This window comes from Rhinichthys klamathensis, unplaced genomic scaffold (assembly GCF_029890125.1).
Source record: "Rhinichthys klamathensis goyatoka isolate OS25496 unplaced genomic scaffold, OSU_Roscu_1.1 h1tg000064l_1, whole genome shotgun sequence".
NCBI classification, from domain to species: Eukaryota; Metazoa; Chordata; class Actinopteri; order Cypriniformes; family Leuciscidae; genus Rhinichthys; species Rhinichthys klamathensis.
In genome coordinates, this window is record NW_026606607.1 from 2,015,029 (window position 1) to 2,034,003 (window position 18,975).

At 40.0% G+C, this 18,975-nt stretch overlaps 1 protein-coding gene across 1 annotated transcript in view; it reads left to right on the forward strand.

The window, feature by feature from the left end:
- The window catches only part of LOC130084430 (rho GTPase-activating protein 21), a 59,598-nt gene that overhangs the window by 11,708 nt on the left and 28,915 nt on the right, over positions 1–18,975 (forward strand). Inside the window, exon 4 of the mRNA XM_056249854.1 lies at positions 17,844–17,936. Coding sequence (XP_056105829.1) covers positions 17,844–17,936 — 93 coding nt within the window. The remainder of the gene's footprint in view (positions 1–17,843; positions 17,937–18,975) is intronic.

The window sequence follows — 18,975 nt, forward strand, 5'->3', positions numbered from 1 at the left end:
GGATCACTGCAATTCCCAGAAAAAACTAGGCAGCGGAACGTGGATTGGCAGTTCCAATTTTGTGTCAGATATATTGATTTTTGGGGTAAAATTATATCCTAGCCTAGGTTATATATTGTATTGACAACTCATCAATTAAATACGCCCAAGCGTCAAGTCATGTCGAATTTATTTGTATTGCTCTTTCCAAGCAGCTTTACAGAAAGTCATAATGTTATGTCTATAAAGCCTTAGTACTTTACTAAGTTGTAGGGCTGGGCGATATGATGAGGTATAACATCGATATAAGTGATCAACTGGATTTAGATCTACCTATATTGTATTTGTAATGTTGTATCAGATAAAGGGTTCACAGGCTTTGCTTAATGTATTTCTACAGCAATGAAATCAGGTTCATATAAATGTCAGGAAAACCAGATTCTTAGCCAGATGTTAATGTCCATGGACCACTGGTTCTTTGGTAGATTGTGAGAATCTGTCTAGTTTGTCTAGAAATGGATTAATTTGCAATAAGTATTTTTATAGTAGTTTATCCATGTCTTTGACTTGCTCTGGTCAAAGCAGCACCATCTCTCTCACATCTCTCTCTCTCTCTCTCTCTCTCTCTCTCTCTCTCTCTCTCTCTCTCTCTCTCTCTCTCTCTCTCTCTCTCTGTTCTGCTGCAGTGTTTGTCAGTTTTCCCCTCATTCATATCCGAATCACGTCTGATACGCCCCATTATGACAACAGGAAAACCCACTCTGGCTTTCATCTGCTGCACGTATTCGTAATTTTTTGCTGCACGCACACTCACTTCAACATATCTCCCTGCCATAGAAACCCTTTAGTATGAGGTCAGTATGTAGAGTCCCGCATGCTCTCAAAGAACTTGTCTGTAATAGAGATATATTAACAGTTATAAAACAGATTCTCAGGCTCTCAGTAGCTGATTGGTCAATACGGCATTCCAGCTTTAGGACTCTTTTAACCTTAGAGATTTTGGCAAAAATAAGAGAAGGATGGCAACTAAATGTTTCAATGATCATTTGTGTCCTTAACATTTTTATTATGTAGGTATATAAAAGCAAATAGGCATTCAAGATTTGATTACAGTCAAGTTCTGTATGCCCAAATAGGAAACTAATTCACAATTAAAGTAATTCCAACATGCTAAATTGTGTGTAGTAATTAAGGCACCAATTACAGCCCATTTACAGGCAGAGCTAAAGATATATTGATGTCCACTTACAGCTGACGGATGTGTAGGGATGTTCCCTAGAACAGCTGTAGTGAATTGATCTGCCTTTCAGTTAAAGATTTGGTAAAGAGCTTTTCCTGCAGGAAATTGAGCTGCAGAAATTTTCTCGTAACCATTCCTAAATGGTGCATTCCAGAGAGTTCTGCAATGGGGGGTGTGTAACTTGAGACTTTCACACACACAGACACACACACACACAGATTTATTGTAGTGTTAAGGAAATGCTGCCCGCATGTGTAACACACGCCTTCATTTGGCAGCTTGTACTACTCTGCTAAGGGGCAATAATAGTCTTCATACTTCAGAGTGAGCTAGCTATAACATTGCTAGCTTGTTTGTAGATGATTTCTGGCCCATGTCAAAAGAACCCAAATGAGTCTCTATGATATTCTGGTTTCTATATATAACTTGAATGCCTTTCTTTATCATAGTGATTTGTACCTTAAAGCCGGGCTCAGACTACAAGAGTTTTCAAATCTTAATGGATGGTGAAATCTGGTTGCATCACGCACACAAGGAGAATTAAATCTCAAACCTGCACACACTACAAAATTTGAAAACCATGCATGGCACATCACACACTACAAGATATTCTTAAGATAATCATGCCAGATTTAGTACCTCACGTGATCTCACAGGGAAACGGATGTAAACAAAATGGATGCTGTGTCGCGGCAACTTGGTGTAGACATTTTACACCAAGACATTATAAAGGCAGTCGTGTTGTTTTCACATTTCGACCAGCCGTTCCTCCATCTCCATCTCTATTGTCCACTGGACCCGTACAGCTGCTTGTTGTCTCGCGGTCGCCATTTTAAAAGTTTTGGGCCCAATCACGGTCGCCATTTAAAAAATGTTGGGCCCAATTCTCCCCTTCCGACAATCCTAGGTAAATACCTGATTATTATCAGATTTTCCTGAGGTGTGTTAAGAGTGATTGAATCTGTTCGGAAGAACGTCTGGGCTGCACTGATCTCAAATCGTAAATACCCAACGTGTTGAATATTTACGATCAGAACTCCTGTTGTGTGGAGGTAACAAACCCGAGGACACACTCGCACGTGCTCTACGTATATATTGTCACATGGGCCGAAACGATACCCAATCAGAAAGCAAGCTGACGGAAGACAGAACCATAACACGACTTCATCCAAACCTTTTTTTTTTTTTTTTGCAAATTTTCTGTAGTCCGATTATTATCGCTATTTCTTCTTGCCCGTCATCCGCCATGTTTGTTTACTCTAAAGTTTTTACTTTCTGTAGTGAATAATTGACTGGGGTTTGAGACTTCTTCATGTCCATAACTCTAGAGCAAAGTTTGCACAATGCTTGTGTGATATCTACTGGCTTGCTTTTATGGTTTAAAATGGAACCATTTCCAATATTGTGCGAAAATTTTCTCTATCAACAATTGGTCACAAAATGATGGACAGCGATTTAGATTTTGCACGTTACGTCACTGGTCGGGACTCTGGTTGTTTGTGAATGGAATCTGTTAGTGTGTGGTGTGCTGTCTTGGTCACATCGTGGCATTACTCACACTATAGGAACAAAACTGTTAAATCTATGTTTGAATTTTTTTTGGACCTCATTTTGTGTGATCTACAGAAGAAAGAAAGCAAATGTTTTGTTTTCTCTCGGGTTTAGAATGACCTGAGAGTGAGGAAATGATGACAGTATTCATTTTTTTGGTGAACTAGCCTATTACTTTAAATGTCAGATTGCTTTTTACCCTTTTCAGAATGCAATGAGTGAAATCAAGTTTTTGAATCAAGCATTTGGGCTCATCTGCCTGTGGGAGTTTTTTTTCTCTCCAAATCTTAGTCTGCTGTCATATGAACAAACAACCACAGAAATACCTCAGAGAAATGTGGGTTTCTACATCATGTCACCAAACAAGACAAACTAGGATGTTTTCTTCCTCTTTTGCTTCTTATCATTACATAGGACTAGATGTTTCCTCACAGTAATTAGGATGTTTATTTGTGTAACGTATATGGAGAAGAAGCCACAGGCATGTGTGTGGATGGAGATCTGCACTCCACGTGCAGACAATCTGGGTGGAATGGTTGGATATCGTCCAGTTTAAGCTGTGTATAAACAGCTTTATGAGATCAGCGCTCGTACAGCCTTTAAAGTATGTTTGAAAGAATGACACAATGTTTGTGTGTGTTTGTTGACTTTTGCTTTAAAGCTGTACAGCCCAGAATATATTTTACTCATTTTCCATCATTCCTCTCACCCTTAAACGAGATGTGTAAGGTGTTGAGCTGAGGGAGAATTCACATATTGCACCATTTTTACCAAACTGTTTTGTCATTTTAATTTTTTTGGTGGTTTGTTCGTTTTTTTTTCTTCTTTTTTTTCGCGCAAACACTGCGTTTCATTATAGAATGCAACAAATTCAGCAATTTCAGTTAACAGGACACTATAACCACCCACAAAAAGCTGGTTGTAAACAGGTTTATTGGAAAACCATCTCCTATCCAGATGTGACATAAAACACTAATTGTGTTTAATATAAAATGTAATCATAAATATAAAGTAATATGAAGAGTTCAGATGCAAAAGCCTCTAAGTGCCAAGCTCGTATATTTAAGTTCAGTAATTTCACTTAAATGACAATTAATAGGTAATTTTCATTGTCATTTTAGTGAAATTACTGAACTTAAATATACGAGCTTGATAAAAATGATCATTCTTGAAGAAAATTTCTGATGGCACTTACAGGCTTTTGCATCTGAACTCTTCAATTATATAAATAAAAATGTTAATTAGAATTCAAATCAAATATTTTGTCCTAACCAACCACTAATGCAAAGCTATAATCCATCTGAATTATGCTTTACATTTTTTGGGGGTGTTGTGCCAGGTAGCCCCGCCCACTGTGAAAACTCTTCAGACTGAATAGATGATTATGGAAGTTTAGAATCCGATGTTAAACCAATTTCCAAGTTCCACAAGGAAAAGGTTAGGAACACCCTCACGAAAACACTCACTCACTAGTTTCTACCATTGTATGGTTGCATTTCTTTGTATTAAAAGTGCAATTTCCCCTTGCAAATTGAGATCAGTTTGTTTCCTAAATTGCGTGATTTGTATTATACCTTAAAATGCATTTTTGGATTCTACCTTTCGTGTGTGATATAGATTTTTGTGAATGTAAAAGGTCAGCAAAGGTCAAACAATGTAGTTGTAGCTTAGGGCCTGGAAGAGTTTGGTTCGTGTTTTCAACATGTCTAGAAGATGCTGTTTTCTTCGCAGCGAAAGCAAATCCACTTTGCATGCACTTCCAAAGGATGCGGCCTCGGGCTCCAATTAATACGATAAAAACGACACCATCATTACTGTTCGTATCACTGTGTATCAAGTGCTGAGGAAGGTTCCGGAGCTGAAATACAGATATGGTAATGAGCATATCGTTTCCAACATGTCCATAAAGCGGTAGACCAATCACAACAGACTAGGCCATCTGACCAATCAGAGACTGAATCCTTTATCAAACTGATTTAGACACTGTGAGAAAAGAGGTGATACTGCAATATATATTATGAGAAAATTAAACCCATGTAAACCTATTGTAGGAGGCCTTCAAAACAAAATAAGGAACCTTTTAAAAAAAGAGGCACTTTAAAACAATGCAAATAAACATATCAGCAGTCACAGATCATTCACAGTGAATTATCCCCATTGTGTTGTGCTTTAAGACTTTGCTACAGTTGAAAAAATATGCAGTAAAAATAAAAAAGTCAACATCTGTTCAAATATTTGTTTTCCTTTTCTATGAAAATACATGCCAGAGATATTTCATTTCATTTTGTTTTCTTGCCAATGTTTTGGGTGGTGTCCATGAGGACAGGGATTGGAGCAGGAGCACAAGCACAAGCAAATAGATTTCTGCATGATTCTTGGAGGACCAGTAAATCCCCACCTTGCGCGCAGGGGCCAGACTCGGTTTGGATGCACTCCAGACACCAACTCTAGTGTCTCCGCTGCTTTATTACACTAGTGCTGCCTGACTGCAGAAGATATGGAGAACGCTCGTAAATAAGAGAGCTCTGGGTTCCCAAAAACAATGTGCTTTTGGCTCTCCTGTCTCACAAAAGCTTGGCTGCTGTCCTCAACCTCCGCTATATTTCTGCACCTGATTACAGATGAACAGGTCCAGTGTAGTGTTGTAATACCATACTTGTACTATTTTTTTTTTTTGCAATGTGTATTATGTACACTCACCTAAAGGATTACTAGGAACACCTGTTCAATTTCTCATTAATGCAATTATCTAATCAACCAATCACATGGCAGTTGCTTCAATGCATTTAGGGGTGTGGTCCTGGTCAAGACAATCTCCAGAACTCCAAACTGAATGTCAGAATGGGAAAGAAAGGTGATTTAAGCAATTTTGAGCGTGGCATGGTTGTTGGTGCCAGACGGGCCGGTCTGAGTATTTCACAATCTGCTCAGTTACTGGGATTTTCACAACCATTTCTAGGGTTTACAAACAATGGTGTGAAAAGGGAAAAAGATCCAGTATGCGGCAGTCCTGTGGGCGAAAATGCCTTGTTGATGCTAGAGGTCAGAGGAGAATGGGCCGACTGATTCAAGCTGATAGAAGAGCAACTTTGACTGAAATAACCACTCGTTACAACCGAGGTATGCAGCAAAGCATTTGTGAAGCCACAACACGCACAACCTTGAGGCGGATGGGCTACAACAGCAGAAGACCCCACCGGGTACCACTCATGTCCAGTACAAATAGGAAAAAGAGGCTACAATTTGCATGAGCTCACCAAAATTGGACAGTTGAAGACTGGAAAAATGTTGCCTGGTCTGATGAGTCTCGATTTCTGTTGAGACATTCAGATGGTAGAGTCAGAATTTGGCGTAAACAGAATGAGAATATGGATCCATCATGCCTTGTTACCACTGTGCAGGCTGGTGGTGGTGGTGTAATGGTGTGGGGGATGTTTTCTTGGCAAACTTTAGGCCCCTTAGTGCCAATTGGGCATCGTTTAAATGCCACGGCCTACCTGAGCATTGTTTCTGACCATGTCCATCCCTTTATGGCCACCATGTCCCCATCCTCTGATGGCTACTTCCAGCAGGATAATGCACCATGTCACAAAGCTCGAATCATTTCAAATTGGTTTCTTGAACATGACAATGAGTTCACTGTACTAAAATGGCCCCCACAGTCACCAGATCTCAACCCAATAGAGCATCTTTGGGATGTGGTGGAATGGGAGCTTCGTGCCCTGGATGTGCATCCCACAAATCTCCATCAACTGCAAGATGCTATCCTATCAATATGGGCCAACATTTCTAAAGAATGCTTTCAGCACCTTGTTGAATCAATGCCACGTAGAATTAAGGCAGTTCTGAAGGCGAAAGGGGGTCAAACACAGTATTAGTATGGTGTTCCTAATAATCCTTTAGGTGCAACCTTTAGGTACAACAGAACAAAGTGTGTGGAATACTGTATCCCATAATCGTGATTAATCGCATCTAACAAAAGTTTGTGTTTATATAATATATGTATGAGACATATACAGTACATATGTAAATATAAATATACACACACACAATATATATATATAACGGTATATACACATATATATATATCTGTTTTTTTTTATAGCACCTTTATAGGCACATCAGAAAGAATATCGATAGATATACCCCTGAATCGAATTGTAATTGTTGCTTTGCAAACAAGTAGAGATGGTTCAAAATGTGTGGTACTTCAATCACGAATTATGAGTCTTCACCGACAGTTTGAGGATCCAATGGGGTTACGAGGTTTAGCCACAAGCTATTTTTAACACTTTCATTGGTTAAATATTTGCAAATCCCACAGACAGACATTAAGAGTGACCAATAGTAAATGATAATGGCAAAACATTTAATATTAGATAAAAGATGTGCAAAAGTTCTAACTTTTTTTTCTTTTCTTTTTTTAAAATGATTTCTTTTGACTCTTGTTTAAAAGAACATTAAAACATTTTTATTTTTAGATACTGCGTTCTAGTGTTGTCACGATACCAAAATTTCAGTAGTTGGTATATTACCAGTAAAGTTTCACCGTTCTCTGTACCAGTTTCGATACCATAGCAAAAACTATTGAAACACATTACCTTTACCTATTTAACTACTTTATTTATTGTGGAAAAAAAATGCAGATAATCTCAAAATATCCAAACTTGGCCTATATATCTGTCTATCACCATTCACCATGCTCTCTAGATCACCATTGGAAAAACTGTAAAGCTAATGCCAGACATGACTAATCACTAGTGATCTCTGTAATGGATTGATGTATTACCCAGATCTTTTGTGTTAAACGGAGGTGGCAGCTTGTGCAGCTTTCTTATTGAGATGTCTGGTGTGTAAGAAGTGGTTTGTAGGCAACAGACATGAGTGACAGCTCAGAGTGATGATGGGTAAGAACACACATTGGGTCACTGATCTTTTGGCTTGGTTTTTATACTGGATTTCAAATAAAATGACCTGCCATTTAGAATATACTGAATGAAACAAATATGTGTATATTAGGGAATTACATTTTAAATAGTTAGCCTACTTCCATTTCATATAAGTTCATGGATCATCCGAGTTTTCTCTGCACTGTCATAATTCCTTTTCATGGTTTGCAAAGTAGTTTAGTTTTCTGTTCACAATAGTTTCTGTCAGTCAGATGAAAGATGGGCATTCATGTCTTTATTTTACACTTGTGCAGCATACCAAGTCCAATTCCTTATTCATTCCCTCTCTCCCTCCTCTGTGGTGAGAATGAGAGATAGAAAGAGAGAGTCAGTGCAGTGTTGTGCAGGAATTTGGCCCTGCTGTGTAATGTTGAGGGGAATCAAGGGAATGGGCGTCCTCCCAACCACTGCCAAACAACATTATCCAACACAAAACAACAGGAGGGCCAGCTGCGCACGAGAGACTTTAGCCAAAATAACACACACAGAGACGGAAAAAAAAAGACAGAGGAAAGATTAGGTCAAAGAGAGAGAGTGGAAAATACTCGAGAAAAGAATATAGAGCAGAGTTTGGCACAGCTCAATGTATCAAATTTGTGCAATCAGCCAATCAAATTGGAGATGGTGATAGTATAAAGATTTTACATTTTTTGTATGCAAAAGTTATTTCACTGACTGTCTCAGGCTAAAGACCCCGGTCACTACCGGTCAACGTTTGGAATAATTACATTTTTATTTTTTTGAGGGAAAGAAGTTTCGCACTTTAGATTAGGGTCCAATTATCATTAACTACAACTTTTGCCTCAATAAATTCCTAATTACTGCTTATTTATAGTTAGTAAGTTAGTTGTTAAGTTTAGGTATTAAGGGATGTAGAATATGGTAATGCAGAATAAGGCTTTAATATGTGCTAATGATCAGCTAATGTACTAATGATCAGCCAATATCCTAGTAATAGGCATGCTAATAAGCAACTAGTTAATTGTTAGAATTGGACCCTACATACAAATTTATGTTTGTTAAAGTTTCCTATTTTAATATATTTTAAAATGTAATTTATTCGTGAGTTTTTTACTCCATTTTTCAGTCATGTGATCCTTCAGAAATTATTGTAATATGCCGAGGTGTTGCTCAAGAAACATTTCTTATTAGTTTTGATGTTGAAAACGGTTGTGCTGCTTAATATTTTGTGGAAACCGTGATTCACTGCCTTTTAAAAGTTTGGGGGTAAGTAAGATAAAAGAAAATAAATAAATACTTAATTTCACCAAGGATATATTAAATTGTTTAAAAGTGTCAGTAAAGACATTTACAATACTACAACAGATTTCTATTTCAAATAAATGCTGTTCTTTTGAACTTACTGTTTATCAAAGAATCCTTTTTTATTTTTTCCACAATAATATTAAGCAGCAAGAACTGTTTTCAACATGGATAATAGTAAGAACAGTTATTTTAAATTGTAATAATCACACAATATTGCTGTTTGTACTGTATGTAATAAATGCAGCCTTGGTAAACTTCTTTCAAAAACATTTAAAAACCGAATAATTCCAAACTTTTAAACGCTAGTACTTTAAGCAGATTCGGACAACGAATGCATGTGATGCCATTTAGAACATATTCAGGCTAAAGCGAAGGTGTTTTGTTGCTGTTAGTGATGTTTTAGAGCAGAGTTGGGTATACCTGTGTAAATCAAGTGATTCCGGCAGTTCCCACAGAGCCTGGTTTTGGGTTGAACTCATTTTCTCCACAAACCCTAGAGCACTGTGTACCCTGAAAACTCCCTGACACTCGTTCAACACAGTTTGCGGTTCGAGTGCAGATTGCCTACACCAGATCAGACTTCGATTTCTCACAATAAGTCATATTGTGTGTTGACACTGGCTGGGTTTTGAGGGTGAGTGTGGTTCAAGCTAAAACATCAGTCATTTACTGTACACGCTGAAAGAAGAAAGAGCTCTGTAGATGAGAACACTGGGATATGAACTGCACTTTGGGGCTTTTAGTTTTATACTGTGATCTAGGGAGAAGCAAATGGCCAGTAAAAGCAGTGTGTTTGTTGTGGGAGCATTGTTTCTTATTCCTTATTGAGCTCATACAGACTAACAAAAGAGATTCCAGACACTGAGGGGGCAACACAAACCTGTCCACACAAAGACGGTTTTCAGCATGCCCTCCTCTGCCCTCTATTGATGTGTTGAAGAAAAGCATGTTTGAATGAGTCACCCGAGGGACGGCAGAGAATTTGGCACAGAGGCTAGTGTGAAACATCATCGCACACGTGGACACATTCACATCAGACTGGAGTTGCAGCCGTTAGTCTCTAAACTCTGAAAAGACACTTTAAAAGGAATTCAGAAAATCATAATTTATTCACCATCATGTTGTTGATTTCCTGTTTTCCATGAAATACGAAGTAGAATGTTCATGCTGCACTTTACCATACAATAAAGTTAATGAGGAAGTGGCTGCCAAGCTCCAGAAAGATAAAAAGCACATTAATATAATACGTACAACTCATATTTCAATTCTTTTGCTGCAGGTTTAAGTACCTTTGAAATGACCATTACACAGATATTGTGATTAACGTCCACAGCATTGGTCGATGGCTGTAATAGTGTAACTGTATCAGTGGGACATCCTTTGGAGCATCCACCTCTCAGTAAAGCACAGCCATTAAAAGTCTAGTCTTGGCAGCCTGATTTGATAGATGAGGATGATCCATATCATATTAAACAAAGCCTCACAGGAGATGCCAATAGTAATCAGATTGGATCACAATTTATATGTAATGGAATAAAATATTAACCTCCTGGTCTGGTACTGAGCCATTGATGGTGTCCCATTACTAGAGCCCTCAATTGATCATATGAATGACTGCCCTATACAGGATATGGAACAATGTTCAGTATTGGGTAAACCAGGGCTACTCAGTTAAAAAGGCTTTTTTTTTTTTTTTTTTTTTTTTTTTTTTTGGTCCACATGATGTTTTCATCATTGTGGCAATTTATTGAGAAAAGATTTTGTCCATACCACATACCACAACTTCTCTACCTGACTTCTTAGATAAGCTCTTTGGCTGAGGGAATCCTGCTTTTTGTCTATTGAGCTTTTCAAATTAAACAGTAGTGATACATTGTAGTGCAAACCACTGTGAAAAGAAGTACACTCAGCATATTTCCAAAAAGTGTATAAACTTCACTAAAGTAGGACTTCATACTTCTTCATATGTAATTTCAAAATATATTATATTGTCTTTGAAATATGGTTAAAGTGTATGGCCAAATGTACTGACAAGCATTTATGGTAAACTAAAATAATCAAATACTTATGCTTGTGCTTTAGTTTGTTAGTCAGCATATCAATGTCATGATTCTGCCATCATGTTATTGATTATTCTTAGTCTTGTGGCAGGATCATGACAGAACCAATGTTTTGTGTACAAGCGCATGGCCAATTGTTTGGCCATGTGCTTGTGTTGTCTCGTCTTGTAACCCCGCCCCCTTGTTATCCGTGTTTAGTCATGATTGCCTTGTCAGCGTCACCTGTTCCCCTCGTTAGTTTCTTGGTATTTAATCCCCTTGTGTTTGCTGTCTTGTGTCGGTTCATTGCCTAACGTATGCTGTCGAATCTGTCTATGTTGCTATACCTTGCCATTTCTTACCCGTGAGTACTTAGTGTAGAGTCTTGTCTTTGTGAACGTTTATTTGTAGTGTTGTCAGTTTATTGTACAGTCATTGTCTAGTCTAGTCTGCCATCCATTCCTTGTCCTAGTCGTGTTTTGCCCCCTCGTGGGTTTTGTTTTCCTGTTTTGTTCCAATAAACCCCCTGTTCGTTGCACTCTGTCTGTTTTGGGTTCATCTCCTTTCGTCCACATAACAGAATGAACCGACCATAACTAGATAACAGAAGAACGGGCCAAGAGAATGTCAGGACGTTCGTTTGAGGGAACCCGTCTGGTCAGATTTCGTGGGACCAGTGGAGGCCGCAGTAGAGGCGGTGGTCGTGAGGAGTCATCGTCTTCGCCTTCTGCTCGACTGCCGGTTATCCCTGAGGGTCTCCGGATAGGGGTCGCGATGTTTGGAAGCCCGGTTGACTCTTCCATGACTCTTAGAGCTCCGTCCACCCCTTTTGATCTCCGTGGTAAACGAGGGAGACGGGTTTCTTGGGATTCCCCCTCGGAGTCATCGTCATCTGAGCTCACCCAACCAGAAGTGGTCTTCCCTGTTCCCGTTTCGTCTTCCGTTGAGCCCGGCCAGCCGGTCGTGAGCCCTGCTGTGACCATTGTCCCGCGGCCAAAGAAGAAGAGGAGAAAGAAGGGAGCTTCCTGTTCCCTATCGCCGTCTTCTCCTGAGTCTGCTGCCGCGAGTGCTGTTAATGAAGCTGCAACAGTATGTGCTGTTCCTGTATCTGCAGCCGCCACCGCTGTTCCGGAAGCTGCAGCTCTAGGCGCTGTTCTGAAGTCTGCAGCTGTGACCACTGTTTCTGAGGTGGCATCTGTGAGCGCTTGTCCTGTATCTGCTGCTGGAAGCGTGATTCCTGAGCCCGCGGTTGAGAGGGCGAGGTCTGATCCAGTGAAGCCAGCGTCTGAACAGCCCAAGCCTCCAGTGAAGCCTGCCGGCGAACAGCCCAAGCCTCCAGTGAAGCCGGCGTCCGAATCGCCCAAGCCTCCAGTGAAGCCTGCCGTGAGAGCCGCGGCCGATCGAGCGGCTGATGCAGTTTTACAGTCTGTTTCATCTCAACATGAAATGCCTGTCATCATAGCTGCCAGGACCCTGTCTGAGTATTTGTCGTGTCTAGCCAAGATCCTCGAAGTCCCTGTCCGTCCTGTCTCGCCCTCAGTCCCCGCACCTGCCACAGAGAGCGCTTCACCCGAGCCTGCCGCCGAGAGCGCTGCACCCAAGCCTGCCGCCGAGAGCGCTGCACCCGAGCCTACCGCCGAGAGCGCTGGACCCGAGCCTGCCGCTGAGGGTACAGTTTCAGAGCCCATGGCGGTCACTGAATCAGAGTTCTGGAGCGTTGATTCTGGGTCTACCTCTGGGAGCTCTGTTCCTGTTCCCACCCCCCTACCACCTGTTAATCCCCTTGTCTCTGTTCCACTACCTGCTGCTGCAGTCCCCGCTGTCTCCGGTCATCCGTTCGTTTCCCCTGTCTCCTCTGTCACGTCTCATCCCCGGACTGTTTCCCCGTTCGTCCCTGTCGCCATTTGTTCCCGTACTGTTCCCCCTGTCGCCACTGGTCCCCGGACTGTTCCCCTTGTCACCACTAAACCCCGGACTGTTTCGCCCAAGTCCCATCCTCGTTTGTCTTCCTCCAAGCCTGCCCGGATTCCTCGTTCTTTGCCATTACCCCATGGACCTAAGAACCCCAGCACACCCATCCTCCCTGGACCACCCCCCATGAACTCTGTTATTCCTCCACCTCCCCTGCCTTGCTTGATGTTTTTATTGTTCCATCCCAACCCTGTTATTGTTTATTCATGTATGCCGTTATTAGTGTTTTCCATGTTTTGTTGGTTTTTGTCTATGTCTCGTTCCGTCTTGTCCTGTGCTTAGTGTCTCTTTGAGGAGCGTCTGGTAGCCGCTCCTTAAAGTGGGGGTTCTGTCATGATTCTGCCATCATGTTATTGATTATTCTTAGTCTTGTGGCAGGATCATGACAGAACCAATGTTTTGTGTACAAGCTCATGGCCAATTGTTTGGCCATGTGCTTGTGTTGTCTCGTCTTGTAACCCCGCCCCCTTGTTATCCGTGTTTAGTCATGATTGCCTTGTCAGCGTCACCTGTTCCCCTCGTTAGTTTCTTGGTATTTAATCCCCTTGTGTTTGCTGTCTTGTGTCGGTTCATTGCCTAACGTATGCTGTCGAATCTGTCTATGTTGCTATACCTTGCCATTTCTTACCCGTGAGTACTTAGTGTAGAGTCTTGTCTTTGTGAACGTTTATTTGTAGTGTTGTCAGTTTATTGTACAGTCATTGTCTAGTCTAGTCTAGTCTGCCATCCATTCCTTGTCCTAGTCGTGTTTTGCCCCCTCGTGGGTTTTGTTTTCCTGTTTTGTTCCAATAAACCCCCTGTTCGTTGCACTCTGTCTGTTTTGGGTTCATCTCCTTTCGTCCACATAACAATCAAAATAATTGTACTTCTTTAAAGCATGACAAAAGATTATTAAAGCCCCCCTGTGGTGAAAATCAAGCTTTTAATGTTGTTTATATGTCTGTGGTGTTTTTAATATGCTTTAAGACAAACCATGTGCAAATTCATAAGTCAACACCATTGCTGAGTATTTTCTCTGTAAAACTGCAGTGAACCAAAGACAGTCTCAAAAACACGGTTTTGAAATCGCTGGTGTTTCTGATGTCACAAACTACCTTGTAACCAATCAGGTCAGTGTGTGATCTTCAACGAGTGGATCTCTGAGCTGAGTAAGTGAGTGGAGGCGGGGCTCATTTGCATATTCATAGAACCGCTAAATGAGGCAAGAGAGTTACATTCAAGCTATTTTAAGGCATAAATAAAAAAAAATTCAAGGAAAAAACATTAAATGTGTAATTTTGGTGATCAAAGGTGAGTTTTATGGGATAAAATGATTGACTACAGCGGGACTTTAAAACCTAATGATTTAAAATGTACTTTAAATGAAACTTAATTTGACATTACACAGTGAGGCCCCGTCCACACTACTGCGTTTTCGTTTAAAAACGGAGAATTAAAACGAATATGATCTCCGTCCACACCAGCGTTTTATCTGCGTATTAGAATTGATCTCCGTCCACATTAAAACGCCTGAAAACGCAGATCACGTGACCATTCACCAACACTGGGCATGCGCGTGCCGGTGTAAACAGGAAACGGATTGACATGTGATGGGTGGCTGACGAATCAGGGAGGAGCCGAGCGTGAGCCTCTGCGTCATCGTTTCTAAAGTCCTCTGTTTTGTCCCGTCTTCACTAAAACGCCCTCCGGAGATTCAAAACGCAAAACGGAGCTGCGGCGTTTCTAAACTTCTCCGTTTTAGGTCTTCGTTTTTTCCGTTTTAGTCTGGACGGGAGGTGCAAATGTAGCAAAAGGTCTCCGTTTTTAAACGAAAACGCAGTAGTGTGGACGGGGCCTGAGTGCACCTTTTAAACGTATATTTATAGTCATAAAAGTGTACTCTTTAAGTACACTTAGGTGGCCTTTCATTTAATTAATATTAGGGTATATTATGTTTAAGTTCATTTTGGTTTCTTGCCACTGTTTATTTCTGCTTTCTCATCAGTGGCAGAGTGACATATTTGAAGCTGAGACTGAAACTATTGTAGCAGTAGCATTTAATTCACTTAGACTGTGTGAACCTCTGTAGAGCTGCTTTGTTGTACCTCTACTTGAATTGCAACTACTAATTCCTGAATTTTGTGATGCTGTATTTTATAAAGTGCTATATAAATACAATTGATTTGACACTTAAAGGAGCTGTATGCAAGATTGTGGCCAAAACTAGTACTGCAATCACTTTCAAATTACTGTAGAGTGGTGTATCCCCTCCCCCTCCTCCCTGACTCGAGGTTGCCAGATAGACTGCAGGATCCAGCAGGAACGTGACGAGCTGCAGCTGTGGTAACTAGAGCAGAGCTGGCAACCCGGATGCCGCAACACTACTGACTTCGTGATTGGTAGATAGGTGGAGGGTGGAGCATCAGACCAAAACACAACATGACAACATCAACATCAGTTGAGGGCTGCAACTGCACTTTTTAAATGGCAATATCCTGGCCAGACTACTGTTGTCAGTGGTATAAGTATTTGAAATGTACATGATTTCTTAATGTCTAGTGACATTTCAGGGCCATTTTATGATTAATTGAAATAAATTTCTTACATACAGCTCCTTTAAACATTCATTTTGTAGAATTCAAAAACTAGAAAAATAAGTTATAGTCAGAAACTAATGCATGTACATACACACTCAGATGTACAGTATGTCAGAGCCAGAGCATGCTCAGTATTATATGTTGCCAGTGAGGTGTTACATCATTCAGTACATGGTGAAAATCTTCTGCAATACCTCATGTGCTTGTAGAGGGAGCCTGACACCACACATTAGTGTAACAACATTAAACACTGAGTTTTTGTGTGGCTATATGTTAGTGCAAGCACAAGTAAGATGTATCTGTTTGCATCAGTGATTTTGTGTGATTGGTGAATGTTTTTTGTCTGCAGTGCACTTTACTGTGTTGGTGTGGATTTAATTTTTCTGATCCCAAACTACTCTACATGTAGGTCAGCACATAATCTGCCTCTGTAGGTTTCTGCAGAGTTTGAACAGCTGACATTTGCAAAGCTACCCATCTCTTGCCCGTTTGTTTGGTATTAATTCGGTTAGTCAGCTCTGTTAAACATATTCCACTAGGGCTGCACGATTAATGGAAATAAATATTGTGAGTTTATCAAAGCTCAAAAGCTGTGATTTAACTAAATAAATATTTGCTCTGCGCGTTTCAGTGCGAAGTGCGGCACTGTTTTCACACGTGAGCAGCTCAGGAGCGTCTGCTCGGAGTTTGGGTCACTTTAATGTGCATTTGGGAACGCAATATGCGCCAGCAATCTTCAAATACTTGAATGAGACTTGAATGTCATTAACAAAAAAAAACAAAAAAAAGCTTAAGTCTGTATGAAACGGAAGTTGCGATAGTCTTTTGTTCCCTTTTGTGACGTATATCAGTGTGAAATGGCGTATCGAACAAAAGAAAAATGTAGGGAGGGACTTGATTTTGTTCATCTGCAATTGATTGGATGGTTGTGGTTTGCTATTGGTCGTCAGGTTGTCACGCCCTTGCACCGGTAAACAAGTCATCAGAGAAGAGAAGAGATGTAATTGCAAGAGGGAGAGGAAGTTATTTTGATTAAAGTTTACGAGGACACATGAATTAAAGAAAAATAGTAATAATGATGTGAATAGATCAATAATTTATAATAAATACCTTAGTATTACATTGTCCATTTTGATTTCATAGTGACTTTAAGGGCTTCCTGTGTTTTTCCTGTGAGTTCTGTCAAAATAAAAGTCAAAATAAATGAAGACAGCCAAAAATCTTAGTATTGTAATTTTACAGATGTAAAAGATTTTTTTTTTTTTTAGTTCTATTAAAAATATTAAAAACAAAATAAGAAATATAACTATTATTTTACTGTAAAATTCATATTTCTTATTTTGTTTTTATAATGTTTTATTCAAAATTATTATCATTATTATATATCCATATTGATATATAATCATACATTTTGGCCAAATTGTGCAGCCCTACAAGCAAGCACATTAAACCTCGGGGGGGGAAAAAATTATCGTAATTTTTACGAGAACAATCGAAAATAGATTTTTTCGTGCAGCCCTACATTCCACAGAGTTATACAGATTGTCCTCCATCATAGAAAATGATGAAAACGTTCAGATTCCTTGTTGGGCTATGCAAGCTGATAATTCAATATGTTGGTTTGTCGCATTTGTCCCAGAGATGATGCACTTTTTCAAAGGCTTTGTTATGCCGTTTCTATGTATAATGGAGAAAGATTCTTTGTTACTGTTACTTTGTTAAAATGTCCAAAAGTAACTGACGAGTTAGCAGGTAAATGTTTACGACTCACAATTTAGTGTGCAGCATCAACATTAGATGCATACTAATCAATGCAGTGTGTCATAATGTAAGCGTTGTCATCATTTGTAGCTGCAGTGCTTCAGACAGCACACATACTTAGTGTATCCCTACAGGCATGCGGCTGTCAGCATGATCTAGCCCCGTCAAATATGTGCATACACACACTCTCACACGTAGGCATGCGCATATCTTATATTATCTTATGCTTTACTCAGATCGGATTATGAGAGATTGCCACAGAGGATTCAGTGAGCATGACTAGAGCACAGTAGATTAACGTGCTGTCTCGTCGTTGTGCAGTATAAGTCTGTGCAATATTACCGATTTCATTTGGAAAATGCATGAGAAAAAGAGAGGACATGGCCAAGGCTTGACAAGGTTTCATTAGATATTCCAACTTGAAAAATCATAGAATTTGTGAAAGTTCCCTGCTTACTTTTTGTTTTTGATGACTCTCAAGTGACTCTTGCCCTTTGTCTCGTGCCATCAGGGAGACAGCGGAACAGACTGGAGCCAATGGACACCATCTTTGTCAAGCAGGTGAAAGAGGACGGCCCCGCACATGGAGCTGGACTCTGCACAGGTACTGGTTCTTGTACAAGTCTCGAAACATGTTTTAATGCTCGTATTTGATTGTTGTAGGCCTAGCACAATATCAGATTTTCACTAGATGATTATCTTGGCCCAAAGAATTCACAATAAAGATTTGATCACAATATCTATAGAAATTCTGGGGAAAAAATATAAATGATGATATCAGTCAGATTCATCTTTAACTTAATGTTGTGTTTTCTCTTTTTTCTGGCCAATGAATCACAATCTCAAAATACAACTATAGGGAGGCGGAGAGAGTGTTTGTAACCAAAAATGTTACAAAAGCCTTCAAAAAGAATGGTACTTCCTGTAAACTGGGATGTCTAATGCCCTGTCCAAAAGCTTCCCCACTGGCGAGCTAAATATTGTGACCAACCGGCGTTAATGTGCACCACCGCCACTAACTATATTGGAGTGTCAACCAGATAGTTGCTGGATTATTTGTGATATGAATGTCAATGTATGTGTAGTATTAAGCTGATATCAATATTTATTTGTTTTAAATATCACAGTTATCATCAATACTGGTATATCGTGACACCCCTAGTCCGTTGTTTTAAACTAACATTGGTGAGTTGTACACCAGGTGAGATTTTGTTGAAATTATTTATCTATTATACCGTCTTAAAGTCCCCCTAATATGCTTTTTCTGATATTACCTTTCATGTAGTGTGTAATATAGCTGTGTGTGAATGTAAAAGGTTTTTAGAGATAAATGGAGTCTCCTAAAAGAAAGAACCAATTGTGAACCCGCTGAAACGAGTCGTCAGTAATTCCAGCCTTATATCCTGCTCGAACCTACAAAGGTTTGTAACAGATTTGCATAATGCCAGCCTATGGTCTTCATTGGCTTCTTACGAACAACGTCTACTTTGACCCGCCCTCAAACACTGTAGTTGTAGCTGAGGTCTGGAAGAGTTTGGTTTGTGTTGTCGACACGTGGAGAAGACACTGTTTTCTTCGCTGCGAAAGCAAATCCACTTTGCATGCACTTCCAAAGAATGAGGACTCAAGCTCGAATTGATTCG